At 45.9% G+C, this 24,857-nt stretch overlaps 1 protein-coding gene across 1 annotated transcript in view; it reads right to left on the reverse strand.

Annotated features, from left to right (window-relative positions):
* MAP4K3 (mitogen-activated protein kinase kinase kinase kinase 3) overlaps window positions 1-24,857 on the reverse strand; it is a 67,989-nt gene that overhangs the window by 35,813 nt on the left and 7,319 nt on the right. The window contains exons 2-14 of the mRNA XM_054177225.1: window positions 20,796-20,853; window positions 18,711-18,801; window positions 15,374-15,438; window positions 13,646-13,701; window positions 12,234-12,281; window positions 10,821-10,863; window positions 8,345-8,417; window positions 6,076-6,207; window positions 5,077-5,139; window positions 4,911-4,992; window positions 4,678-4,788; window positions 3,131-3,206; window positions 2,007-2,065 (exon numbers count right to left, since the gene is read on the reverse strand). Of these exons, the coding sequence (XP_054033200.1) occupies window positions 2,007-2,065; window positions 3,131-3,206; window positions 4,678-4,788; window positions 4,911-4,992; window positions 5,077-5,139; window positions 6,076-6,207; window positions 8,345-8,417; window positions 10,821-10,863; window positions 12,234-12,281; window positions 13,646-13,701; window positions 15,374-15,438; window positions 18,711-18,801; window positions 20,796-20,853 (957 nt within the window). The remainder of the gene's footprint in view (window positions 1-2,006; window positions 2,066-3,130; window positions 3,207-4,677; window positions 4,789-4,910; window positions 4,993-5,076; window positions 5,140-6,075; window positions 6,208-8,344; window positions 8,418-10,820; window positions 10,864-12,233; window positions 12,282-13,645; window positions 13,702-15,373; window positions 15,439-18,710; window positions 18,802-20,795; window positions 20,854-24,857) is intronic.

Here is a 24,857-nt window from a genome sequence, read left to right on the forward strand (position 1 = left end):
GGCCTGCCTTGTGCTCAGGTTCCTTGACCAGATCTCATTTGCATTTGACATGCTGCCAGTTCAAGTTGTCCAGTGGTTCTATATCCACTGACAAAAATACAGTTTTCCTTTGGTGTCTAGACTCTACACAGTTTAAAAAGAAATCAGAGTTTTGTTTTATCTGAGAAGGACATTATCAGGTCTGCATGCTTGATTCTTCTAGGAGCAGTGCAGCACTTAATTTCCCTCTTCAGAAAGATCCAGACAAGTAGTTATAGATCTTCCCTGTAGACAGGGAGATGAGGCAAGTTCTTTGGACAGATTTCAAACATGCAAACTCTGTCAGGAACACACAATACTAAAGATTTTCTTATCAGTAGAGTTAAGCTGGACAGCTCAAGCCCCTTCTTGGAGCAGCCAGAGCTTCTGAGATTCCAAAGTGCAAAGGTTCTGACGGCTACAGCACAAGGTAGGAAAAGGCTCAGCTCCTCCACACCTGCCAGTGAAGTGCTCTAAAAAGTTCTGCTTTAATCTCTGTGGGGAAAAAACCACAACTCTCTCTCCCATTTAGCAACTCTGGTTCCTAAAGTGCAAGGAAAACACCTCTCTACCCAACAAAGTTATCTCCTAACTGGTTTGACTAGTCAGTGACTGACCAAAAAAAAAGCAATGGAAGAAAGTGTTTCTGAAAGTTGAGCTTCTCCATTGTCATCTTTTTGCAGTTATGAGTCTCTGTGTGTAGAAAGAAATACAGCTCTTAAGGAGCAAACCAGTTCTAATCTGAACTATGAGGGAAGTAAAGGCAGGAGAACTGAGAACCAGTTTACAAATCCTTTTGAGTGAAGTGAGGAGTTCATGGCAGAAACACTGACTTCACTGCCATACTTCAAACCCACTTCTAAATGATGTTGTTATGCAGTTATGTCAAGGTCTAAATAACCTATCTGAAATAACTGTCTGAGCCCCATGTGTGATTTGGTAACCTCTTCTCTGTGATTTGCTAAGCTCCTCTCTGCCTCAAACAGGCACCAGAAACTACAGGCTACCTATCCAGCCAGTGGCTGAGGAAGAAGATTCCACACAACCTGGGACACCCAGAGCCAGCTGACCAAAGGACAAGGCACGAGGAAGATTTCAGTACAGGCCCAGGGCAGTACAAGGAGGTCTGTGTCAGAAACCCTACTCATGTTTTGCAGGCTATAGCCGAGGAAGTACATCTCCTAGCACCCCCTTCCCAAAATCAACTCAGAGCAAAGCCATTTGCCCCACCTATGTACTAAGCTAACTTTTTCACCTTAACACCTGTCTTAGGGGGGCAAAAAAGAACACAGAAGTGTGCAGTGAGGAAGCAAAGGAGTCTTTTTTTAATCCAGGCATGTGAAGAAAGTGTTCAAGTGCACAAATGGGGCAATCAGCAGTCTCCATAGAGAAGAGGCAGCTGCTGCAATCCCGGGTGTAAGACAGCACAGATGCCTTTTCCCTCACTGCCTGAGTTCTCATACCTCATGTACTGCTGGGCCCATGGGAAGACATCTTTGCAGAATACAGTAAGTGGCAGACCCAGAGTGGCTCAGGTGTGATGCAGGAGCAGAGGAAGATTGTTTGAGTGGCAGAATAAGGACCACACAACAATCCCATTACTCAAAAAGCATCACACCTCTTGCCACTATCCATCAGTGTCAATGCAAGCACAAGGCAGAGAAACATCTGAGTACCCACAGTCATTCTACAATTAACAAAAAATATAGCTAAAGGGCAATGAGGTATAAAGGACAAGAGGCAACACAGAAGACCAAGGGCTAGCACATCCATCACATGTAGCAGAGCCCACAAGTAAGGCAGTCTTGCTGAGGGAGTCTAAAAGTACCCCAAAAAATTTAGGACCAGCATGTTTCAACTTGTCAGAAAAAGCACTCCCAAGCTGAACAGTGCTAAGGAGGTATGTGAGACATCTTGGATTTCTCCTCCTGCACAGACATTTGCAGGGACCAATGTGGAGAGCATAGGCCATGCTGCTTGTTACTCACAAATTCGTGATGCGGCTCTGTCTCTTTCCTCAAGGGTGGATCAAATTTGACTTGACCAACTGAAGAGGAGAGAAAGAAAACAAGAAGTTAAGTTGGACTGTAATTAGATAAAGTTTAGCTCCAAATGCCAACTAAAAAGAAGGATCCAGTTCAGTGACTGTATTATATCCCTGCTGATGGGAACTTCCAACACACAGAAATCCCAAACACATGCCTGCTAGAAACCAATGGACACAGAAAACTCTCTCCCATCACAAGGGCAGCACAAGCACCATTTGCTCTGCCTGTTCATTAGAAAGATCAGGCAAACCATTCTGCACACAGGGCAGTGAAATGCTCTCTTTAGAAGAGCAAAACAGCTGTAATTTACAGAAAGAAAAAACAAACCAAAGAAAAGCAAAGGGGAAAAAACCCAACAGCAAGTGTGTGAATCTACTTTTGGATCTGTTCTTCTGGGAGATTTACTAGCACTGAAGAGGGCCCCTTGAATGAACTCTGGAGACAGCAGATCACATCTTCTAGGCCAGCTCTTTGCCAGACACTCCTCCCCTCAATTTTAAATTCAGCAAAGACAAATCAGAGCAATCCCCCAAGCAGAGCACTGGAACAAGCTGCTCAGGGAGGTTGTGGAGTCTTCTTCTCTGGAGCCTTTCCAGCCCTGTCTGGATGTGTTCCTGTGCAACCTGTGCTGGATTCTATGGTCCTGCTCTGGCAGGGGGGTTGGACTCAATGACCTTCAGAGGTCCCTTCCAACCCCTAACATCCTGTGAGCCTGTGAAACCCAAAAACTAGAGCAAGATACTACTTTGGCAAAATCTTCCTCTGCCAGCACAATCTGGCATCACTCAGAATATTTTTGCTGCATTGGCAAAAATGCAGCTGTGTCAACCAGCTCTCAGAAGAGCTCAGGTTGTGTCCTGTTCAATGGAGCTGAAGCAACAGTGAGACTTGAGATGAAGTGCTGAGCAAAAGGTGTGTTCAAGTATTTCACACCATGATTTCTTTTGCACAGCAACCTATTTTCTTCTAGATCACTAAAAAATGGTTCTGTATATGTAAGGCAGTCAGAATAGCATTAGAGAAGAGGGAGTTTTCATGATGATGTTGGAAGCATTCGTGCTTACAGTTTATTTCAGAGCGTGTCTTTTCTTCTCTCACATTTCTACTTGTTGAATGAATTCTATGAGGCACTACAAGAGGCTGAAAGAGAAACACAGGATATGTTAACATCAAAAATATACTACTAGAAACATAGTATTTTACAATCATAGAGTGGCTTGGCTTGGAAGGGGCCTCCAAAGGTTGTCTAGTAGGAATCTCTTCTTATCTCCACTCTAAATCTACCCTCTTCAAGCTTCAATCCATTCCCTCCTGTCACAACAAGTCCTTCTAAAAAGTCCCTCTCAATCTTTCCTGGAGCCCCCTTCAGGTTCTGGAAGGCTGCTCTAAGGTCACCCTGGAGCCTTCCCTTCTCCAGGCTGAACAGCCCCAACTCTCTCTGTCCCAACAGGGGAGGCTCTCCAGCCCTCTGATCATCCTTATAATCTTCAGCACTTCAAAAACTTCAAGTGCTAAGAGGCTGCTTAATTACAATCTTGTTCTGAAGAGGCATTGTCCTCTCCCACACAATGGCTGTGTATGCAGAATGGGAGCAGCAGGAGGCCAGCTGCAGTGGGGGGAGGAGGTACAGCCATGTAGTCGAGTTCATTGCATCCTGCTACGGATGTCTGCACTGCACAACATGCAGAGCCTGTCCTCATTCTTCCATCCCCAGGTACAGAGAATTACTGGGAGATGTCAAAGCCTCATCTCTCAGTCAAGAGGACAAAGTCCTTAAGTCACCCTAAAATAAAAGGCCTATGCTGACAACAGACAGACACAGAAAGCTGATACAGGAGCTGCGTGAGAGGATAAAGGAATCCGAATCACCCAGGAGCCAGCCCAATCCCCTGCTGTCGGCAGGGACATCCTGCACTAGGTCAGGTCATCCAGAGCCCTCTCCAGCCTCACCTCCAATATTTCCAGGGATGGGACCTCAACCACTTCCCTGAGCAACCTGTTCCAGTCCTCAATCACTAGATGTTAGGAAAACGTTCTTTACAATGAAGGTGGTTGAGGATCATAGAATCATAGAACTGGCAGGGTTGGAAGGGACCTCAAGGAGCAGCCAGTTCCACCTCCCCTGCCATGGGCAGGGACACCTCACACTACAGCAGGCTGCTCACAGCCACAGCCAGCCTGGCCTGAAAAACCTCCAGGCAGGAGGCTTCCACCACCTCCCTGGGCAGCCTGTGCCAGTCTCTCACCACCTTCATGGGCAAGAACTTCTTCCTAACATCCAATCTGAATCTCCACTTCTAGTTTTGCTCCACTAATCTCAATTTGCAGGTGGATAAATGCCACAATGGAGCCTGCTCTCCCTCACCTTCAAACCCTTCCCCCTTGTCCTGTCTCTAGACACCCTGAGGAAAAGTCCCTCTGCAGCCTTCCTGTAGGCTCCCTTCAGCCACTGGAAGGCAGCTCTGAGATCCCCCCAGAGTATTCTCTTCTCCAGGCTGAATAGCCTCAGCTCCCTCAGCCTCTCCTTAATGCCAGAGGTGCTCCAGCCCCTGGTTCATCTCATCAGCAAACGAAAACCTACTCTGAATCTACAATTAAAAGAGATTCCTACCTCAGGATCATCATCATCAAAGTCATGGTAAGTGGAATGATCAGGATTATTCATTTTATCCAGAAGTTCAATGGCAAGACTTCGATTTAATGGCTGGGTAACAAAAGGATGCTGAAAGACAGATGGGGGAGGGGGGAGAAACAAAGAAACCACACACATGAAAGTTCCAACCACTCATCTTAAGCCTGGTTTAATTTCACAGCTAAAAATAAACCCCATCCATAAATGTGTACCTGTAACAACTTCTCAGCTGTAGGTCTTTTCTTAGGATTTTTTGTAAGTGCCATTTTCACAAAGTGATGGAAACTATTTGACCTGTAAAAGGAAGTGGCAAACAATAGAATCAGTTGCCCATCAGCTTGCATTGCCTGTTATCTACTGACAGAGGAAAGGGCTTACCATTTCATTTTGTCCTTTAATTTAGGAGGCTGGAAGTTGCTTTTTGTCATTAGGAAAAGTGCTCTGAAAAAAAGCCAAGAGGATTTCTGAGGTTTACACTGCCATGCATACAGAAGATTAATTGTTCAAAGCATTGTTTAGTTACATATCCATGGGGCATGTGTCCTTGGGGCCAAGAAGGCCAGTGGCATCCTGGGGCTGATTGGAAGGGGAGCAGGTAGTACATCAAGAGAGTTCTCCTTCCCCTCTGCTCCACCCTGCTGAGACCACATATGGAATACTGTGTCCAGTCCTGGGCCCCTTGGTTCAAAGACCTCAGGAACCTCCTTGAGAGAGTCCAGCACAGAGATGCAAAGCTGCTGAAGGCAGTGGAACATCTCCCTGCTGAAGCTGAGGGAGTTCTGGGGCTCTGGAGCTTGGAGCAGAGGAGCCTGAGGGCTGCCCTCATGGCTGGTGACAAAGATGTGCAGGGCAGCATCAGGAGGACAGAGCCAGGCTCTGCTCAAGGATGTCCAATGACAGCACAAGGGGCAACAGGGGCAAGGTGGAGCAGAGGAGGTGCCATGGAAACAGAAGGGAAAACTTTGTCACTGTGAGGGTGCTGGAGCCCTTGAGCAGGCCGCCCAGAGAAGATGTGGAACCTCCTCCTCTGGAGGCATTCAAAACCTGTCTGGATGCATTCCTGTGTGGCCTACTCTAGGTCTGGCAGGGGGGATTGGACTGGATGATCTTTCAAGGTCCCTCCCAGCCCTAACATTCTGTGATTCTGTGATTGTTCAGTTGGTAGGAAGAAGTCTGTCACTTTAAGAGATGCTACCAGAAGGTGAGACATTCAGACACCACCAAAAGAGTTGTTAGAATTTCACTCACTGCATTCAGAACACTTACAACCCAAGGACCTTGCAGTACCTGCCAACACCACAAGCAGACACAGTCACTGCTCCACACGGATTCCGTCAGAAACTGCATTTCCACTCCCAGCTTTAACCCCTTACTAACCTCATTGGGTGCAGGTCAAACATGGGAGGCTGAAGTTCAGCAAGCTCTATAGCAGTTATTCCAACTGCCCACAGATCACACAGCTGGTTATAGCCACCTTTTCTTTCTACTGCAGCAACTTCTGGAGCCATCCTAAAGGGTAGGATAAGAAAATATTTCTTGATAAGCTTCTCACCACAAATGCAACATTTTTCTGCATGCAACAGTTTACTGCTCTCTGCTCTGGAGGGCAAAATCTATGAGCTCACAGCACAAACATTTCTACAACTGAATCTTGATTATGTGTATGTGTGTGCAAGAAGTTATGCACAAGTTAAGCTTCCCTCAATCAGCTTCTAGTCATTAAAAGGCAGTTTCCCAACCAGCTGTTTCCCAGTGTGGATGAAGCCAACAGGACTCAGACTATTTTTGCAGTCACACAAAACTGCCACTCAACCACCAAAGAGGGGAAGTTATAACTATTGAACTACAGTAAAGTCCCAACACTATCCAGACTCACACAGAAAGTGATCAACTGACTTTGACAAAAAGAACTCTAACAAAGAGGATGATTTACACAATCAGAGCTCTCCTGAATCCTGAAACCAGGAGCCTCTGTCACCTCTGCACAGAGCACTCACTGTTTGCAAAGTCTGCCTCACTGTAATGGCAGAAGTGAGGTCATGGAAGTCAACAAAGCAGTTTTACCTCCTCAGGTGGGGAAAAATTATAAGGCATAACTGACAGAGAAATAGGAATACCTAAAGGAAATGATTCACATGTTTTGAAAGGGCAAAGTAAATTGTGGATTCGATTGTCCTACACACTCCTATCAGATGACAAACTTAGTAATGTTTTCTTTTAGATCTGAACAGAGCACCTGAGAAGTGGAACTGGAGATGTGAGTCAATACAGAGAAATGTCACTGAAGGAGTGATCCAGTAAAGCAGCAGAATGCATCTCAAATGATGCATGACTTAAACACAGGCATCCTTATCTGCAGGTCTGAAAACATCAGCAGGTGTGGTGGCATAAATTAGGGCAAGTTTTGCATAATTAAACTGCACTTCCATACCTTTACTCAGGAGTTCATAAAACTCCCCACTCACTCTAAATCCCAAAGGAGTACCTTACCCAGGTAGAGGGGGGAAGAGACATTAACTCTGCAGGAGAAGCACAAGGGGCAAGAACAGGAGTAGTGCTTCACTGAAGTTTTGCCCTTCACTTCTATCCAAGCACCACAGCCTTACCTGCCCAGACATTTCTAATCACACCTGAAACCTTCAGATTCCCTGTTTCCAACTAAATGTTCTCCTCCCTAACCTCCTCAACAATTTTGCCTCCTTGCTTGTCTCAAATCTGAGAAGAAAAACTGATGCTTTTCATCACATTCAACCTATGGAATGCTTCCAAAGTTACAGTTCAAGGTGATGGCACAATTTGGAAGCTGTGATACGGATCAGGACTAAAGACAGCTATAAACCAATGACACAACTGTGACTGCTAGGTGTTTGCATTGTTCTGAAAGAGAAGCAAATCCATGCTTTGGAGTGACTTGTGCTGCTAAAAATGCTGTGCTTGATTATTTCAAGACTGAGTATTTGAATGCAAGGGGATTTTTGTTACACTCAGGTTTTACTTTGTACCTACTATGCTGTCAGACAGCAGAATCTGGAGTATCTCTCTGAGAAGCAGACAGCAAAGGTGCTGGTTTTACAATGAAAAGATGAAGTACAGAAATGAGCTCAGTGAGGGAAGAGTAAAGCTGCAGTACAGATAGACTAGAACTGTACAGCTCAGTTTGGGCAAATAAGGGGACAAGAAAATGGCTGAGAGGAGGCATTCCAGTGGCAACAGGATTTGTGGAGACAAACAGGTGAAACTTAGCTGAAGAGGTACAGACAAGACTAGCTAGAGTAGAGGGAAGAAACAAAACAGAAAACCAGGGAACCAAAAAAGGTTGAAAAGTCAGAGTTAAACCCATGCAAAGTCGTTGATAGCTTCAAAGCTTTGACTAAATTGAGATCCATCAGTCACCAGTGTCACCAGCACACAGTCCTTCCCCTTTTCCCCACCACTAGGGCACTTTCTCCTACACTCAGCTCATTCAGCAGTTAGCATAAGTGGTAGAGATATGATCAGCAGACAGCCTAACACAGCCTTTAGTGATTAGCCAGAGAGTGACCCAGCATGCTTTTATCACAGCATTATAACATTACAGATGGTATCACAGCATCAACAGTATTAGATACGTTCATGTTACATCAGTGGCCACAGAAAACACAGTTACCAATACGGGGTGCCAATGAATGACTTCCTTTTGGCAATTGTAGCAGTTATCTGTGCAGATACCCCAAAATCAGCTATTAGGGGGGAAAAAAAAGGAGAAAAAAAAAGACAGTCAGTAATTGATTTGATGCAATTAATTCTTAATCATAGAATCATTGAATTGCTAGAGTTGGAAGGGACTTCGAGGCAGTTCCAACTCCGCTGCCACGGGCAGGGACACCTCACACTGCAGCAGGCTGCTCACAGCCACAGCCAGCCTGGCCTGAAACACCTCCAGGCAGGAGGCTTCCACCACCTCCCTGGGCAACCTGTGCCAGTGTCTCACCACCCTCATGGGCAACAACTTCTTCCTGACATCCAATCTGACTCTCCCCACTTCTACTTTTGCTCCATTCCCCCCAGCCCTATCACTCCCTGACACCCTCAAAAGTCCCTCCCAGCTTTCTTGGAGCCCTCTTCAGATACTGCAAGGCCACAAGAAGGTCTCCTCAGAGCCTTCTCCTCTCCAGACTGAACAGCCCCAACTCCCTCAGTCTGTCTCCATAGCAGAGGAGCTCCAGCCCTCTGCTCATCCTTGTGGCTATTCTCTGGGCACAATCCAGCACATCCAGGTTTGGTTTCCTCACTCTAAGAGTTTCTTAAATATGCCAGAAATATTTAACAAGAAATTAAACTCTAAAAGCAAATAGTGGAAACTTGGTACATGCAGAGATTCATAGAATGGGCTGGGATGGAAGGGGCCTTAAAGATCATCTAGTTCCAACCTCCCCCAGCATTCCACCAGAGCAGGATGCTCAAGACCTCAGCCAGCCTGGTACCTCAGATACTGTAGGTCAGCTCCTTTCAGAAGGCAAACATGTCACAGAATCACAGAATTATCAAGGCTGGAAAAGACCTTAGAGATCAAGCCCAACCTATCACCCAACACCATCCAATCAACTAAACCATGGCACCAAGAGCCTCATCCCAGCTTTTCTTAAACACTTCCAGGGATGGTGACTCCACTACCTCCCCTGGCAAGCCACTTCAATGGCAAATCTCTCTTTCTGGGAAGAATTTCTTCCTAACATCTAGCTCCCCTGGAGCAGCTTGAGACTGTGGCCTTTTCTTCTGTTGCTGGTTCCCTGGGAAAAGGGACAGACACCCACGTGGCTACAACTTCCCTTCAGGTAGCCTTCCCTCGAGCCTCCTCTTCTCCAGGCTAAACACCCCCAGCTCCCTCAGCTGCTGTGCCTCCCCTCCTCAACACAGGAAAAAGCAGGCTGGCACACAAGTCTTAGCAGTTACATGCAGAGCTTTAATATGATAAAAGACATTAAGTATTATCCAAAAGATTCTTTCAAGGTATGTTTCACACTGCAAACACTCTGGGTGCCACATTATATTAATAATTGATGAAAACCTGTGATTTATTTTTAGCTTCCCTTTATAGCATCAGGATGTCTTCACTCAGTGTTTCAATATTACTCCTTCAGACACTGACTTGATGATTTGGATGTTAGGAACAAGTTCTTTATCAGGAGGGTAGTGGAACACTGGAACAGGTTGCCCAGGGAGGTAGTTGGTGTCCCGTCCCTGGAGATATTCAAGATGAGGCTCAACAGGGCTCTGGGCAACCTGATCTAGCTGAGAATATCCCTGCTGACTGGAGGGGAGTTGGACTGGATGACAAGGGACAGCAATGTGCCCTTGTGGACAGGAAGGCCAATGGGATCCATGGGTGCTTTAAGAAGCGTGGCCAGCAGATCAAGCAAGGTTCTCCTCCCCCTCTACTCTGGCCTGGTAAGACCTCACCTGGAACACTGCATCCAGTTTTGGGCTCACCAGTTCAGGAGGGACAGGGATCTGCTGGAGAGAGTCAAATGGAGGGCTGCAAGGATGATGAAGGGACTGGAGAAGTGCCTGATGGGGAGAGGCTGACAGACCTGGGGCTGTTTAGCCTGCAGAGGAGAAGGCTGAGAGGGGATTTATGAATGTCTATCAATAGCTGAGGGCTGGGGGTCACAAAGGAAGGGACAGCCTCTGCTCACTTGCTCCCTGTAGTAGGACAAGGGGCAATGGATGTAAACTGCAGCACAGGAGGTTCCACCTCAACATGAGGAGGAACTTCTTCACTCTGAGGGTCACAGAGCACTGGAACACGCTCCCAGAGAGGTTGTGGAGTCTCCTTCTGTGGAGACTTTCAAGCCCTGTCTGGCTGTGTTCCTGTGTGACCTGTGCTGGATTCTATGGCCCTGCTCTGGCAGGGATGTTGGACTCAATGATCACCAGAGGTCCCCTCCAATGCCTAAGATCCTGTGACCTTTGGAGGTCCCTTCCAACCCATTCTATGATTCCATGGATGCAGTCAGATACTACCAGCATGAGAGAAAGAATTCTCATGTTCATCCATTTCATACATGTACCTCATTAAACAAAAGAGAGAAGACTTAGAGCACATAAAAATCTGTTTTCAACAGCAAACTGTATCAACTCACCCAATTTCACATGTCCACTATCCGTTAAGAGAATGTTTGCTCCCTTAAAAAGAAGTCAGCACACTTGGATTAAAACAAAGATTTTCAGTAACAACATTATCTGCAATCTTCCTGCAAACTAGGGGGACAAAGACAACCCAAGGGTTGCATGCTCAAGAAACCTGCAGCCTTACCAAGGTGATGCTTGTGCTTAGCAAGCTGCTCTTCTGCTCTCTAAAGAAACTCAGATTTCCAGGGTTTCTCATTCAGTTTTAGTTTGGTATTGCAAAGCTTCCACTGGATACAAAACCCTCCTCAAAAAGCAGAATAAGATGGCTTCCTGTGCTGATGAATTCTTACCATTTTCTATTCTATTAAATAAAAACTCTAAAGGTCAAAGCAGCAGGAATTGGATTTCCTTTTCATAACCATGAATTGGTTTTGTCTTGTTTGAGAGCCATGATAATTGCAGCTTAAAGGACCTATTTATATTTAGCAAGTATTTAGGAAAACTATTTCCACCCTTATGCAGCAGAGACTCTGTCCTTGCCAGATTTGAAGAACTTGCATTTGTGTGCCTAGATGGACCACACACCTCAGTTCAATAATCAAAAACTAACCCCAAGGAGTAGTTGGTACTAGAAAGTTGCAATATCAATGGACTGAGAACAAATCTGATCTAAAGAGCTGAGTTTAACCTGCTGCAACCTTCATTCGGCTCAGCCTGGAGGCTGGAGCTGACTAAACTCAGCTCCAAATGTCAGCTTATACACAGGCAGAGGCTGAGCTGAGTGAAGGCTGGAGCCTGACTAAACTCAGCTCCAAATGTCAGCTTATACACAGGCAGAGGCTGAGCTGAGTGAAGGCTGGAGCCTGACTAAACTCAGCTCCAAATGTCTGCCTATACCCAGGTAGAGGCTGAGCTAAGAGAAGGTTGGAGCCTGACTAAACTCAGCTCCAAATGTCATCCTATACCCAGGTAGAGGCTGAGCTGAGTGAAGGCTGGAGCTTGACTAAACTGGGCTCCAAATGTCAGCATTGCCCATAAATTAGATGGAAAGGCAGCACTGGTGGGCCTCCCAAAATTTCTGTTTCTCCACACTGTGACTTTTCAGAGAGCAGGAAGTGAGGCCTGCAGTAAAACAAAGCTTGCTTGGGAAAACATTGCACAATTAGAGTTAATGAGCCTTAGACAGGGAGCTGGGTAAACACTGTGACAGGCCCCAGCTAACAGCCTCTCGACCTCCTCTGCCTTTCAAATGTAACAGGACAACTACCCCCAAGCCTAACTTAGTTCCTGAGGGAAACAAACAGAATCCAAGCCAAGAGGATCTGCAGATGACACTCACATTTCTATGGATGCATTTCATCCCCCCCCCAAATCCATCAGAGCCTATCATAAATACATCAAAATTCCCACCAGTTTTTACTCACCTTTATATCTCTGTGCATCTTTCCTTTGCTGTGAAGATAATACAGGCCCTGCATAAAAGATTCAGATCATCATTTACTCCAGGATTTTTCATTTCACACACATTGCTCACTTAATTATGAACCATTTCAATCACCCAAATGAGTCAATGTCATACTTCAGGGCAGCTGAACTGCATCTGCAAATTCAATCTGTACTAACAGAATACCTAAACCACAGAGCAGATGGGAAGAGTCTTGCACCTGGGAAAGAACCACCCCATGGAGCAGCAGAGGCTGGGGACTGAGCTGCTGGAGAGTAGGGAAGGGGAAAAGGATGTGGGAGTTCCTGTGGATGGGAGGTTGACTGTGAGCCAGCAATGTGCTCTGGTGGCCAAGAAGACCAATGCTGGGGTGGATTGGAAAGGGAATGGTTAGGAGGTTGAGAAAGGTTCTCCTCCTCCTCTACTCTGCCCTGGTGAGGCCTCAACTGCAATATTGTGTCCAGTTCTGAGCCCCTCGACTCAAGGGGAACAACAGGGAGCTGCTAGAGAGAGTCCAGCACAGAGCCACAGAGATGCTGCAGGCAGTGGAACATCTTCCTTAGGAGGAGAGCCTGAGGGAGCCAGGTCTCTTTAGCTTGGAAAGGAGGAGCCTGAGGGTGACCTCCTTGCTATTGATAAAGATGTGCAGGGTGAGCACCCAGAGGATAGAGCCAGGCTCTAATCAGTGATGCCCAATGCCAGCACAAGGGGCAACAGTGGAAGCTGAGGCATGGGAAGTTTCACATGAACATGAGGAAGAAGTTTTCCCCTGTGAGGGTGACAGAACACTGGAACAGGCTGCCCAGGGGGGTTGTGGAGTCTCCCCCTGGACATATCCAAAACCTGCCTGGATGTGCTCCTGTGTGACCTGCCCTGGGTAACCCTGCTCTGGCAGGGGTGTTGGAATGGATGATCTCTGGAGGTCCCTTCCAGCTTCTAACATTCTGTGACAGGAAAATGAAAGCTAGTATAGCCATGAGAATATGCTGATGGCCTTATCCTGACCACCTCAAATACACTGACCTGACCACCTCAAATACACTGGCAATTTTGGTTTCTTCTTGTTGGCACAGATCAACTGTCAGATATAAAACCCAGAGCCTACAGTTTCTTTCAAACTGAACAGCAAGTCATTTGTACCACAAATAGAGATTAATAAATATGCTGCTTCCCCACTGTAAAGGTAAAATGAATTAACAGCAGGAAGATTAGGCCAGTTTGCATCAAATGACCCAGGATAATTTGAGGTGATACAATCATGCACAGGACCCCCTCCAAAGTCTATAGAGAAATGCTGCACCATGCAAACATCACACCTGTCTGCAACCTTGCATTTTGGCTTTCAATACTTGCACACTTAACAACCAGCAGTGAGAACCTGAGAATTACTACCTGTAATGTTTCTCTGCTGACATAGGCAATCTGCTGTTCTGACAGGGGTCCAGTCACTGAAATGGAAGGGAGGGGAAAAAATAAGTTATGAAAGTCAAGTCCTTGGTTTTCCTTCTCCTGCCTTGCCTGCCTGCCTTCTTGGGCTTCTCCAAGGAAACTGAAGAAACAGGGAGTTAAAAATGAGATGTTTTAAGCACCTATCTGCTTATCTTCTACAAAACCCCCAATGATATTAGCATCATGCAATAAGCATCTTCAAAACAGGTCTAGATCCAGCTTGCTCTTCTGAAAGAAAAGCTCCAGCTCCACAAAAAGCTAAACACAGGAGCATCCAGGCATGGATGTACAGGCATATACATTTGAGACATTTATTTAAGTGACTTTAAAGATTACAGATGCCTATAGTTCAATTGGAGTGGGGCCCTTTAGAACATCAGATCAGAGAAGAGCCTTCCTCTTTAGCTGCTGGCAGAGAACCCCCAGCTGCAAGAGGAAACAGCCCCTGTATGGCATCTAGTCAGGCAGTTCTGTGGCACCAGCTCATTTCCTGCCCTACAGGTATTCTGCATAGCCAACAAAAATACTGGACACTATCAGCACTGGCAGAGATGTAAAGGATCAACAAGGCTCAAAAGACTACAGCATGAACATGGTGTGAACTTGGGAACTGGTGCCCTGGTTTAATTGCACCCAGATTGAAGAGGAGGATGTGGAGATCCTACCATGCAAAACCTTCCCAACATACAATACTGAGAGATTTCTGCTCTGGAAAACCTCACCCCAAAACCACAAAGCCATTGGATGGCAGGAACAACTTCTGCACCATGAGGGTGAGGGATCACTGCAACAGGTTGCCCAGGGAGGTAGTTGAGGCCTCATCCCTGGAGATATTGAAGGTCAGGCTGGACAAGGCTCTGAGCAAGCTGATCCAGTGGAAGACACGTCCCTGCTGACTGCAGGGGGGTTGGACTGGCTGAGCCTGGGAGGTGCTTTCTAACCCAAACCCTTCTATGATTCTTTTACTTACTTATGGCATGCTCCTTTCCTAAGCAAGTCTTAATTGCAGGACAATAAAATCCCTCAAAACTGATTTTGTCTCTTGAAAAAAGATCAGCAGCTAATCCACTGAGTGACCCTCTCTTTATGCAAGAGATTCATACGTGCCCCTTGTTTCTTTGGCCACCCGTTGTACCTAAGCCTTAAGCAAGCACAGAGGCCACCTTTGCTGTTCACATCATGCACCCAGCATCAAAGAGACAAACACAAAACCCACCCTCATGGCACTACTGCTACAGAAACCACAAGGCCAAGAGTATCCAGGAAAAAACAATCCACTTATCTAGGTATCCATAGGCAGTGTTATAGATTCTATTACAGCTCAGAAGCCAAATGGCTATGAAGTGAGACAGCACGTGAGGATTTATATTTACAATACAATGTTGTCTGATTTTATAGCCTCTGAAAAATCCTGAGGGATATGTGAGCTCCTGAAGGAAGGAAATCACTTTTGCTCAAAACCCAAGTAAATAAATATCCCACTATAGCTAATTTTGTTGAAAGAAACCAACCCCAAACCTAACCAATTGTGCAAATACATCAGCTGAAGTTGATCTTCAATGGATTATTATTGGTAATTCATTTACTCTTCCTGCTCTCTGGTTCCACAGCACTGCAATCACCTCCCTTTTTGAAAATAAGCTTGACTTGAAGCAATTACTCTTGACATACCATGATAAATATCCTGTAGGGAGCCACCTCCACAGAACTCCATGCAAATCCACAGCTTGTCTCGTCTGAAAAGTGAACACAAAGCCATCAATTAGCTGTCAAGCCTGCACACAGCACCCACAGAGGCTAAGTCAGGGGATGCACACATTAAAAAGCACAACATAACAAGCTCTTGTAGCATGAAAAAGTACAAGTCAAACCAGGAACATTATTTAGTCTATGTTGTACTTCCCTGTCAAAAGAGCAATTGAAGAGCAAAAATATTCCAGGGTTCATTGGAGTAATGCAAACAGTCTTAGCAAAATGTACACACTGATTTTTCCACTACAAAAATGAAATGCATTTTCATCAAGAAAAAGAGACAAACCAGACATGGCTTCTTATAGTCCTCTTTGCTTTCACTTCTCCTCTACTTTTTCACCTCAGAAAAGCACCCAAACCCAAATCAAAAAGCCCTCAATTTCTGTGGAAACAAATGGGGTCAAACTCTTCAATGCTTCAGGCAAAGCTAGAGTGAGCAGAACCCATGGAGGAGGCTAAATGCCTTCTCAGATGAAGGCTTCTCCCTCAAAACGACCTATGGAGATCTTTTTCCGTAGGGATCAGAGGGAAGTTCTTCAGATCCATCTAAAGGAGCTGGTTCAGTCTGACTCACTATACCACAGGGGAGAGCTTATTGCTCCTGTGACCATTTGAGGCTGAGCCTTTAAGAAAGGGACAGTGCTGGGACACTCTGGCTGAATATTTTGTGAATATATTGATATTCTAAAGGAATGTCATTGGTAGATTGGTAGAATGTAGCTTTAAGTTTTAGTGCAGCTGGAATTTTCCTCAGTTCCTCTTCCTGTGTGTTCCTCTTCGCTCACCCTTTCCCAGCCTGCCTGCTTCTGGGCACCTAGCCAGGTAACAGATAAGCACTAATTCTGCACTAGGCCTACTTTTCTTCCTTATTAACTCCCCTTTTCTCTCTCTAACCCTCTTTGGGGAAAAAAGGGAGGTAGGGGGGTGAAGGGGGTACAGGGGGAAACCCCCCTCTTCCAGGGGTCTTGTTCCTGGTTTTGTTTCCTTGCTGTATATTTCTGTATATACTGTAAATACTGTGTATTTTGGGTACACATATACCCCTGCATCTCATATTGCTTGCAAACTACAGCATTCCCTTTGCTTCTCCAGCTGAGTTAGCTGTGGGGTTTCTTTTATTCCTTCTCAGTGGGGGAGGGAAAGCTGGGCCTTCTCTCTCAGCCCTCCACAACTACCTGAAGGGAGGTTGTAGCCAGGTGGGGGCTGGTCTCTTCTCCCAGGCAACCAGCACCAGAAGAAGAGGACACAGTCTCAGGCTGCACCAGGGGAGGTTTAGGCTGGAAGTTAGGAAGAAATTCTGCACAGAGAAGAGTGATTGCCCATTGGAATGGGCTGCCTGGGGAGGTGGTGGAGTCACCATCATTGGAGGTGTTTAGGAGGAGACTTGATAGGGTGCTTGGTTGCATGGTTTAGTTGATTAGGTGGTGTTGGATGATAGGTTGGACACGATCTCGAAGGCCTCTTCCAACCTGGTTTATTCTATTCTATTCCAACATTAACAAGATAAGCTTCAACAAGGCCAAATGCCAGGGGTCACAACCACCCCAAGCAGTGCTGCAGGCTTGGGGCAGTGTGACTGGAAAGCTGCTGGCAGAAAGGGAGCTGGGGGTGCAAATGGCCAAGCAGCTGAAGAGGAGCCAGCAGTGTGCCCAGGTGGCCAAGAGAGCCAGGGGCATCCTGGCTGCAGAACTTGTTCTTCACATCCACTCTGTCTTCTCTTCCCTAATTTCAAACCATTGCCCCTCATGCTACAACTGCAGGCCTTTGGAAGTAGCCTTCTTGCAGCCCCCCTTCAGGTACTGGAAGGCTGTTATCAGGACTTCCTGGAGCCATCTCTTTTCCAGGCTGACATGAGGTAGGTAAGTGCTGTAAATTCACACCTTCACCTACTGGGCATTAATTTCCCAGTGTGGAAAAGCCCTAGAGAAAAGGAAAAAACCTAAGAGGATCAAGAGAGGAAACTGTACTTCTAATTTGCTATCTAGCCTTTCATCTTAGCCTTTTACTGCACCTAAGAGCTTTGAGACAAAGGAAGCTCCACCTAATCACCCTGAACAGAGTACATAGCTGTCTGTCTGTAGAACATACAGCAAGCACAACAACAAACAGAGACAGGATCAACAGCACCACTTAATGTCTGCAACTTAATACCTCAGATAAGAGCAAAGCACGAGTTTGACTGCCTGAAAAGTCCCCAAGTACACAGAAGGAAAGGGTGACCAAGTGGGGAGCAAGCCACTGATATCTGCCTAATATAGGACAAATGTACTCCACTGCTTGGCCTTCCCATTGAAGGGGACTTGAAACACAGGAGGTCAGAGAATGAGAGGCCCAGAGACAGTCATTTCACTGCTCAAACAAGAGAAGCACCACACCAAAGAAAGGGCAGAGGAGCAAGAACACAAAAAGTGCAGTATCCTGGGCTGCAGCAACCCTACTCTCTCTCAGCTTCAAACCATTCCCCCTTATCCTGTCTCTAGACACCCTTATGAAAAGTCCCTCTCCAGCCTCCCTGTAGGTATTGGAAGCCTCCTCCAGAGACAGAACAATTTACATACACCACATTAAGTGTCCTAAACAATTCTGGACTAAAAAGAAAGCTAGAATCTCAAATCATTTTTATACTTCAAAACAAATCCACACCACAGATCACCAGCAGGTTTCTGCAAGGCTGCACAACTTATGGTCTCAGGTGCTTCAGTAGGAAATGATCTTTAAGGCTCAGTGTATCACTACTCCTCTTTATTTTCCCGCTCCTTATTTCCACACAACATTCAGTTCTGCCCCAGCAGACACTTCTGCATGCCAACACCAGTGAAGTCAGAAAAACTCTGCCTATATTATGCAATGTTTACACTGCCCAAAGTATTTAAGAGACATCTCTCTGGAAGAGATTTCAAAGCTACTGTGATAAACAGATTCTCTCTTCATCCATGCTGCTTCATTTTCCATTTGTGTGTGCACTTCAAAGCTTTTAATCAACAACTCACTGCCAAGGACACAGGGCTACACAGCCACTGTGTAAGATTTTGCTAAGATACACTTTATCTACAGAGGGACAATGTAGTAAGCAGAACAGACTTTAAAATAAATGAAGAATCACCTATGAAAGTGGTGCAAATAGTAACAAATGAGTGCAAAACACAAGATACTAACTTGGGAAATCATTTTGTCTAAGGCACCTTCTAGATTAGTCCTTGACAAGGAGAGAGAGAGCTGACACCATTTTCACATGAGCAAAAGAAACAAACTGTACCTGAGATAGCTGCCAAAATAAGCCACAATGTTTGGATGTTTACAGTCTTTCATCATGATGATTTCCTGCTGCACAACAGCAAAATCTTCTCCTGAAAAGCAGAAGGATAAATGTTTTCATTGGCCTGGCTCACACTCACAGCTCATTTATAAAATAGATGGGTTTCAGTAATTAAAACTGATCTTCTGCCAGTTTCACAGCTGTACATCAGCATTTATTAGCAAGCCTTAGCAATAAGTAACTTCAGTCTTAAAATCACAGAATCACAGAACTTCTAGGGTTGGAAGGGACCTCAAGCATCATCTAGTTCCAGCCCTCGTGCCACAGGCAGGGACACCTCACACTACAGCAGCTTGCTCACAGTCACAGCCAGCCTGGCCTGAAAAACTTCCAGGAATGAGGCTTCCACCACCTCCCTGGGCAACCTCATCCAGTGTCCCACTACCCTTATGGTGAAGAATGTCTCATTCAGAGTCAGAGGGACCTCACATCTGCTATCTGGTATCTCTTAGGGTATTGACCACAGCTCTTTCTGAAACCTTCCTGTTCCCCAAGATCCTACTGTGCCTATCTGCCTTGTCAATAGTCCAGGTTCTTAAAAACATGACAGGACTCTGCTGGGTTTGGCCATGTGCCAAACACCCCATTAGATCATCTCCCTAAGCAAAAAAAAACCCCACAACAAAACAAGCCAAACGTTCAAGAGTTTCCTGCTGCAAGTTTTCAGTCAGCTCAGAAACCATGAACAGTTATGGACTCTGCCTAACATATGTCCACTAAACACCGAGAGGGATGTGGCATTTCCCCAAGTCTTACTGTTGCCTACCTTGGCTGTCCCCAGTTGTCAGTGATTGCAAGGGACTTCTAGAGATCAAGCTCAGCCAGAGCAGGCAACAGATCAAAGCATCCAGGTAGGTTTTGAATGTCTTCAGAGAAGACTCCACAACCTTTCTGGGCAGCCTGCTCCAGGCCTCCAGCAGCCAGTTTCTCCTCGTGTTGAGGTTCCAGGTTGGACCTGCTGTGCCTTGTGCTGTCACTGGGCACCACCAGAGCCCAGCCCCTTCATCCTGACCCCCAGCTCTCAGCTATTGATAGACATTGATCAGATCCCCTCTCAGCCTTCTCCTTTCCAGACTAGCCCCAGGGCTCTCAGTCTTACTTCACAGGAGAGGTGCTCCACTCCATCATCCTCATAGCTCTCTGTTGGACTCTCTCCAGCAGGTCCCTGTCTCTTGGAGGGCCCAAAACTGGACACAGGATATAAGATTCCTACCAGCTGTGTACACTGAAGGAATCATGTATGAAACCGAAAACCAAGAAGAGACATCTCTGGTTTGGGAGTGCTGTGCAAGGGCTCTGTGGTTAAGAGGGAAGGTGAAAAAGATACCCAAGGTAAGAGAAGGATGGTAACAGGTAGCTAATAGCCTTTAAGATTAGATTTTTACAGAAATACATGGCAGGTTCTCTTGTGCCTTGCACTGAAGCTCCTCTAAAATGTCCTAAGGCAAATTATAGCTAGCCTGGTCTCTAACACAGCTGTTATGAAGTTTGACTACTTACTAGACAGTCATTCCTTACTAACCTCAAGGGCTTTATACATGAAACAAGCCTGAAAGCCTAAAATAATCATTTAGCTTCATAAACCACTGAAGAGAAACTATAAGCAAATGGAAAATTCGAAGTATTTCAAACTTCTCCTTTTAGTGTACTGCTGTAGCACATTTCAGCATAACTGGGGAGAGACTTTTTACAAGGGCTTGTAGTGACAGGATGAGAAAGAATGGACTGAAGCTTGAGGAGGAAGACATTCTTGACAGTGAGGGTGGTGAGACACTGGCACAGGTTGCCCATTTAAGACAAAACCCCCACAACTCCCATTCACATTTTAATCAGCTTTCCTTTAACTGCTCTCCAGTTACACTTTTACCTCTCACTTGTCATGCTCATTATTTTTCAGAGCTGTCCCACACCAAAAGGCAACCAGCATTCCTTCTTTCAGTGAGGAGGCTCAATTAATTTTGCACAACTGTGTCTGACACAAAGCAGTTTTGTTTCTGTGGCCTATTTCAATTAAGAAACACTTACCTGGTTCTAGTTTTATCACTTTTATTGCTGCTAGCTCCCCAGTGTTGACATTTCGAGCCTACAAAAACAACAAAAAAAGGAAACATTTTAGAGAGCAGCACACAGCAAGCAGCCCTGCATTCTCAACTCTGCACTCCCTGACAACAGAGTCAAAGAGCAACTGAGTTACACAAAGAGCAACTGAGATACACAGTGGTCTAAACCAGCGAAACCACTTGTGGGTTTGTGGCTTCTTTGAAGCAAAAACAATCTCAGGAAGAGCCACTGAAGTCAAACAATCTTCTGTATTTAAGTTCCATGCAAGGCTAGGTTGTTGGGGGTTTTTTTCCCCAAATACACCATGAATTTATTTTTTCATTAGGCTTACAGCACACATTCTCATGACATAAGCATCACTAGTGACTTACCCTTAATAAGTGGTTTGGATACAAAAATAACAGTCCAGTACTGGTGCCCCCAGCATAACAGGGTCATGGAACTGCTGGAGCAGGTCCAGGAGGCCACAAAGACCATCAGAGGGCTGGAGAACCACCCCTTATGGGGACAGGCTGGGACAGCTGGGACTGTTCAGCCTGGAGAAGAGAAGGCGCTGGGGAGGCCTTCCAGCAGCCTTCCGGTGTAGGAGAAGGGAACCTCCAAGAAAGCCAGGGAGGGCCTTGGTACAAGGGCCTGTTTTGAGAGAGTGAGAGGGAACAGACTGAAGCTGCAGGAGGGCAGATTTAGACTGGAGATTAAAAAGAAATTCTTTCCAGTGAGGATGGGGAGAGACTGGAAAAGGGAGGTTGTGGCTGCCTCCTCCCTGGAGGTGTTCAAGGCCAGGTTGGATGAGGCCTTGAGCAGCCTGGGCTAGTGTGAGGTGTCCCTGCCCATGGCAGGGGGGTTGGAACTGGATGAGCTTTAAGGTCCCTTCCAATCCAAACCATCCTATGAATCCTTGTCTGTGCTTAATACAAGTAAGCTGAATACCAGGAATTCTGGAGTTAGCATGCTCTCCTCTGCTACACATTTGTAGGAAGCAACCTTCCAACATCACATCTTATCCTGGATTTATTTTTTTTAATGATAAAGCAAGCTTTCTTTAAAAAAAAAAGTTTTAAAAGGGTGGGGGGGGATATATAGAAGTAAAAATCAACCAGCTAACCTGTACAGAGAGCTGAAGCTTGAATTATACTTAGGAAAGTCTAGGCTGCCACATAACTGCCTGAAATTCCACAAGTATTCTACTAGGCTGCTCTTCCACATTAGAAACTCATTAACAAACCACCTACAGAGGTCCTGCCTGCAAAGCAGCTACAACAGGCAGGGACCAAGCAGCAGACAGGCAGGGCCCAGGGAGCATGTTGTACCCTGCAGCACATCTGACAGCTCCCAAGCCACCCATCGGCCCACACAACTCTTCCTGCTCACGTCACCATGCACCCCTTGGTCCTTACTCTCCACCAGCAACTCCCCTGGCTGTGCTGCAAAGGGGAGAAAAAAGCCAAGCCAAGCACAAAGGAGTTTCAAAGCCCTCCCCTCTGTGGTGGGTTGAAATTTCCCCCCCAACATGAACTTTGCCAGAGCAGCCCAGCTGGAAGCAAGTGAAAGCTGTACTCACAAGCACAACTACAATGAAATGCAACAAATATGTACAAAATATACAATAGCTACAGGTATTTACAATTAACAAACAGCACAAGAACCCTCCTGGCCAAAGACCAGAGGAAGCTACTAACTTCTCCTTCTCTGCCTCCCCTTACCCTCCCTGTACCAAAGGAGAAGAGAAAGGAAGAGAGAAAGCTGCTGTTAGATTTAAGCACAACAATGCAGCCAAGGTCAAACAGAAGCAAAGGAACTGTTTAGAATTATCTTTCTTTTCCTTCTCACCCCAACTAGTGATTGCTTTACATTTGACTACTTTTCTGTTCAAGATCTGTGAAAAATTTTGAAGGCATAGCCTAAAAATACCACCCCCTCCTATGCACAGCAGCTCTGTGGCTAGCTTAGCAGCAACTCCTCACAGCACAACTGCATTTTGTACAGGGCTCTGGCAGGCTAAAGCCAAGCAAGCTGAAGCGTTTTAAAACCGTTAAGCAGCAACATAAACAACTATAATAATGATTCCTCCTTCAGAACAGTTGCATTTGACAGCTAACTAAAACTGCAGAGTCACCTGCCCTGTGCTTTCAGGGTGCTTGCATGCCTGCCTCTGCACCCAAGTTTGGAAAGAAGGCAGCAAAGCTGCTCCCCAGCCTTTGAAGGATGCTAAGCTACAGCCTTTTTAGCCTGGAGAAGAAGAGGCTCAGGGGAGTGATTGGCCATTGGGATGTGCTGCCCAGGGAGGTGGTGGAGTCTCCATCCCTGGAAGTGTTTAAAAAGAGCCTGGATGAGGCACTCAGTGCCATGGTTTAGTTGATTAGATGGTGTTGGGTGATAGGTTGGACTTGATGATGGTTTAGTCATGAGGTCTGTGGTGATGGGTTGGACTCTGTGATCTTTGAGGCCTCTTCCAACCCTGGTGATTCTGTGATGCTGTGGTCTCGAAGGTCTTTTCCAACCTGCTTAATTCTGTATTCTTTCCTCTCCCCAGGCAAGTCTTGGTACCTGGAGCTGCATGGTGCTGGACCACTGCTGCACCGAATGTCGTGCCCACTCTATGTCCCTACAGAGAGACCAGTTCTGCTTCAGCCTTTCCCCCCTCACTGACTTTCACATACAAATAGGCCAGAACTACAGAACTGAAGGATGCAGATAATTGCCCACCTTGTAAGCCACCACTGGTCTCACTTAAGCCACTTTAAGAGCTCAAGGGCTCACACCTTTTATTGACTGGCTATGAGACTCATCAAATGCTGTAAAAGCACAGTTCTTAACACAGCAGCTGGAAAGCTGGTTGTGGAACCAGAAGGAGGAAAAAAACCAACAACCCTAAGACTATAAAAACCAGCTGGCAACACAGCCTGGAAACAAATGCAGTGCATATTTCTGTGTCTGGAGATCTAGCCTGGTCATTCCTAACACAGCCAATCTCAAACCTCTCACTGTTCCTTGGTGTGGCAATTCCCTCCTGGAATGCCAGGACTACTGGCATTTGCAAACAGTTTGCAGGCAGATGGCTATGGATTGGTCTTGGAAGTAACAGAGATCCTATAAAAATCAAAGACTCATCCACACTTGATAGACTGGGGGAAAAAAGTTAACTTTTTTCCTGGCAGCCTTCCCTGTAAGTCCCTGTCCCTGAAGGTGTTCAAAAAAGGCCTGAATGTGGAACCTGAAGCCATGGTTTAGTTGTCAGCAGGTGTTAGGTAACAGGTTGGACATGATGATCTCTGAGATCTTTTCCAACCTGGTTGATTCTGTGATTCATTATTTGCCCATGCAGATGGTAGCAGGGTCTCTCTCCACTCATCACTATATAGGGTGACATTTATTATACTAAAGACACTAAGAACAGCAGAAATGGGACAATAGTCCAGCTACCCCCTGTATTGTAGAGACCCCCCTTGTACACAAAAGGAGCCCACAACCCACCCCAGACAAAGCCCAGAAGGCTGTGTGCCTGCTAAGTTATCTCCCTCTCATCCCAGCCTGTGTTCTTACCAATAGCCCAAATGATTGTCAGAGAGAGGTGAAAACAAAGTTCAGAAAGAAGGCAGTGAAGGAAAAACAGGAGATGAGAAAGAACAAGCTGTGGCACCAAACTGTAGAGAAATCTGCAGAACCAATGAAATGGAACAGATTTGTCTTCTTATGTTCTGCTCAGCTCCTTTGAGATTGTCCATCCCACTGGACACAAATTCTCTGGAAAAGCTTGTTTACAATTAGGACACCAGTCCCTTAACCTCTAACATTCCATTTCAGAACAAATCTGATTAAAACACAGCAGGATACTCATTGCAAAGTCTTATGTGATGGTAATGCCAAAAAATAGTATCACAAAAATCTCTAGATGCTTCTACAGATACATCTGGAGCAGGACATGCAAAATGCCAGCCGGAGGAATAGAGTCCAAGCAGCAGGCAGCCTTGCCAGACCTGCTCTCTCCACACCTTATGGCTGGTTTGGCTCTCTCCCACTGCAACA

This window comes from Dryobates pubescens, chromosome 39, assembly GCF_014839835.1.
Source record: "Dryobates pubescens isolate bDryPub1 chromosome 39, bDryPub1.pri, whole genome shotgun sequence".
Lineage (NCBI taxonomy): Eukaryota > Metazoa > Chordata > Aves > Piciformes > Picidae > Dryobates > Dryobates pubescens.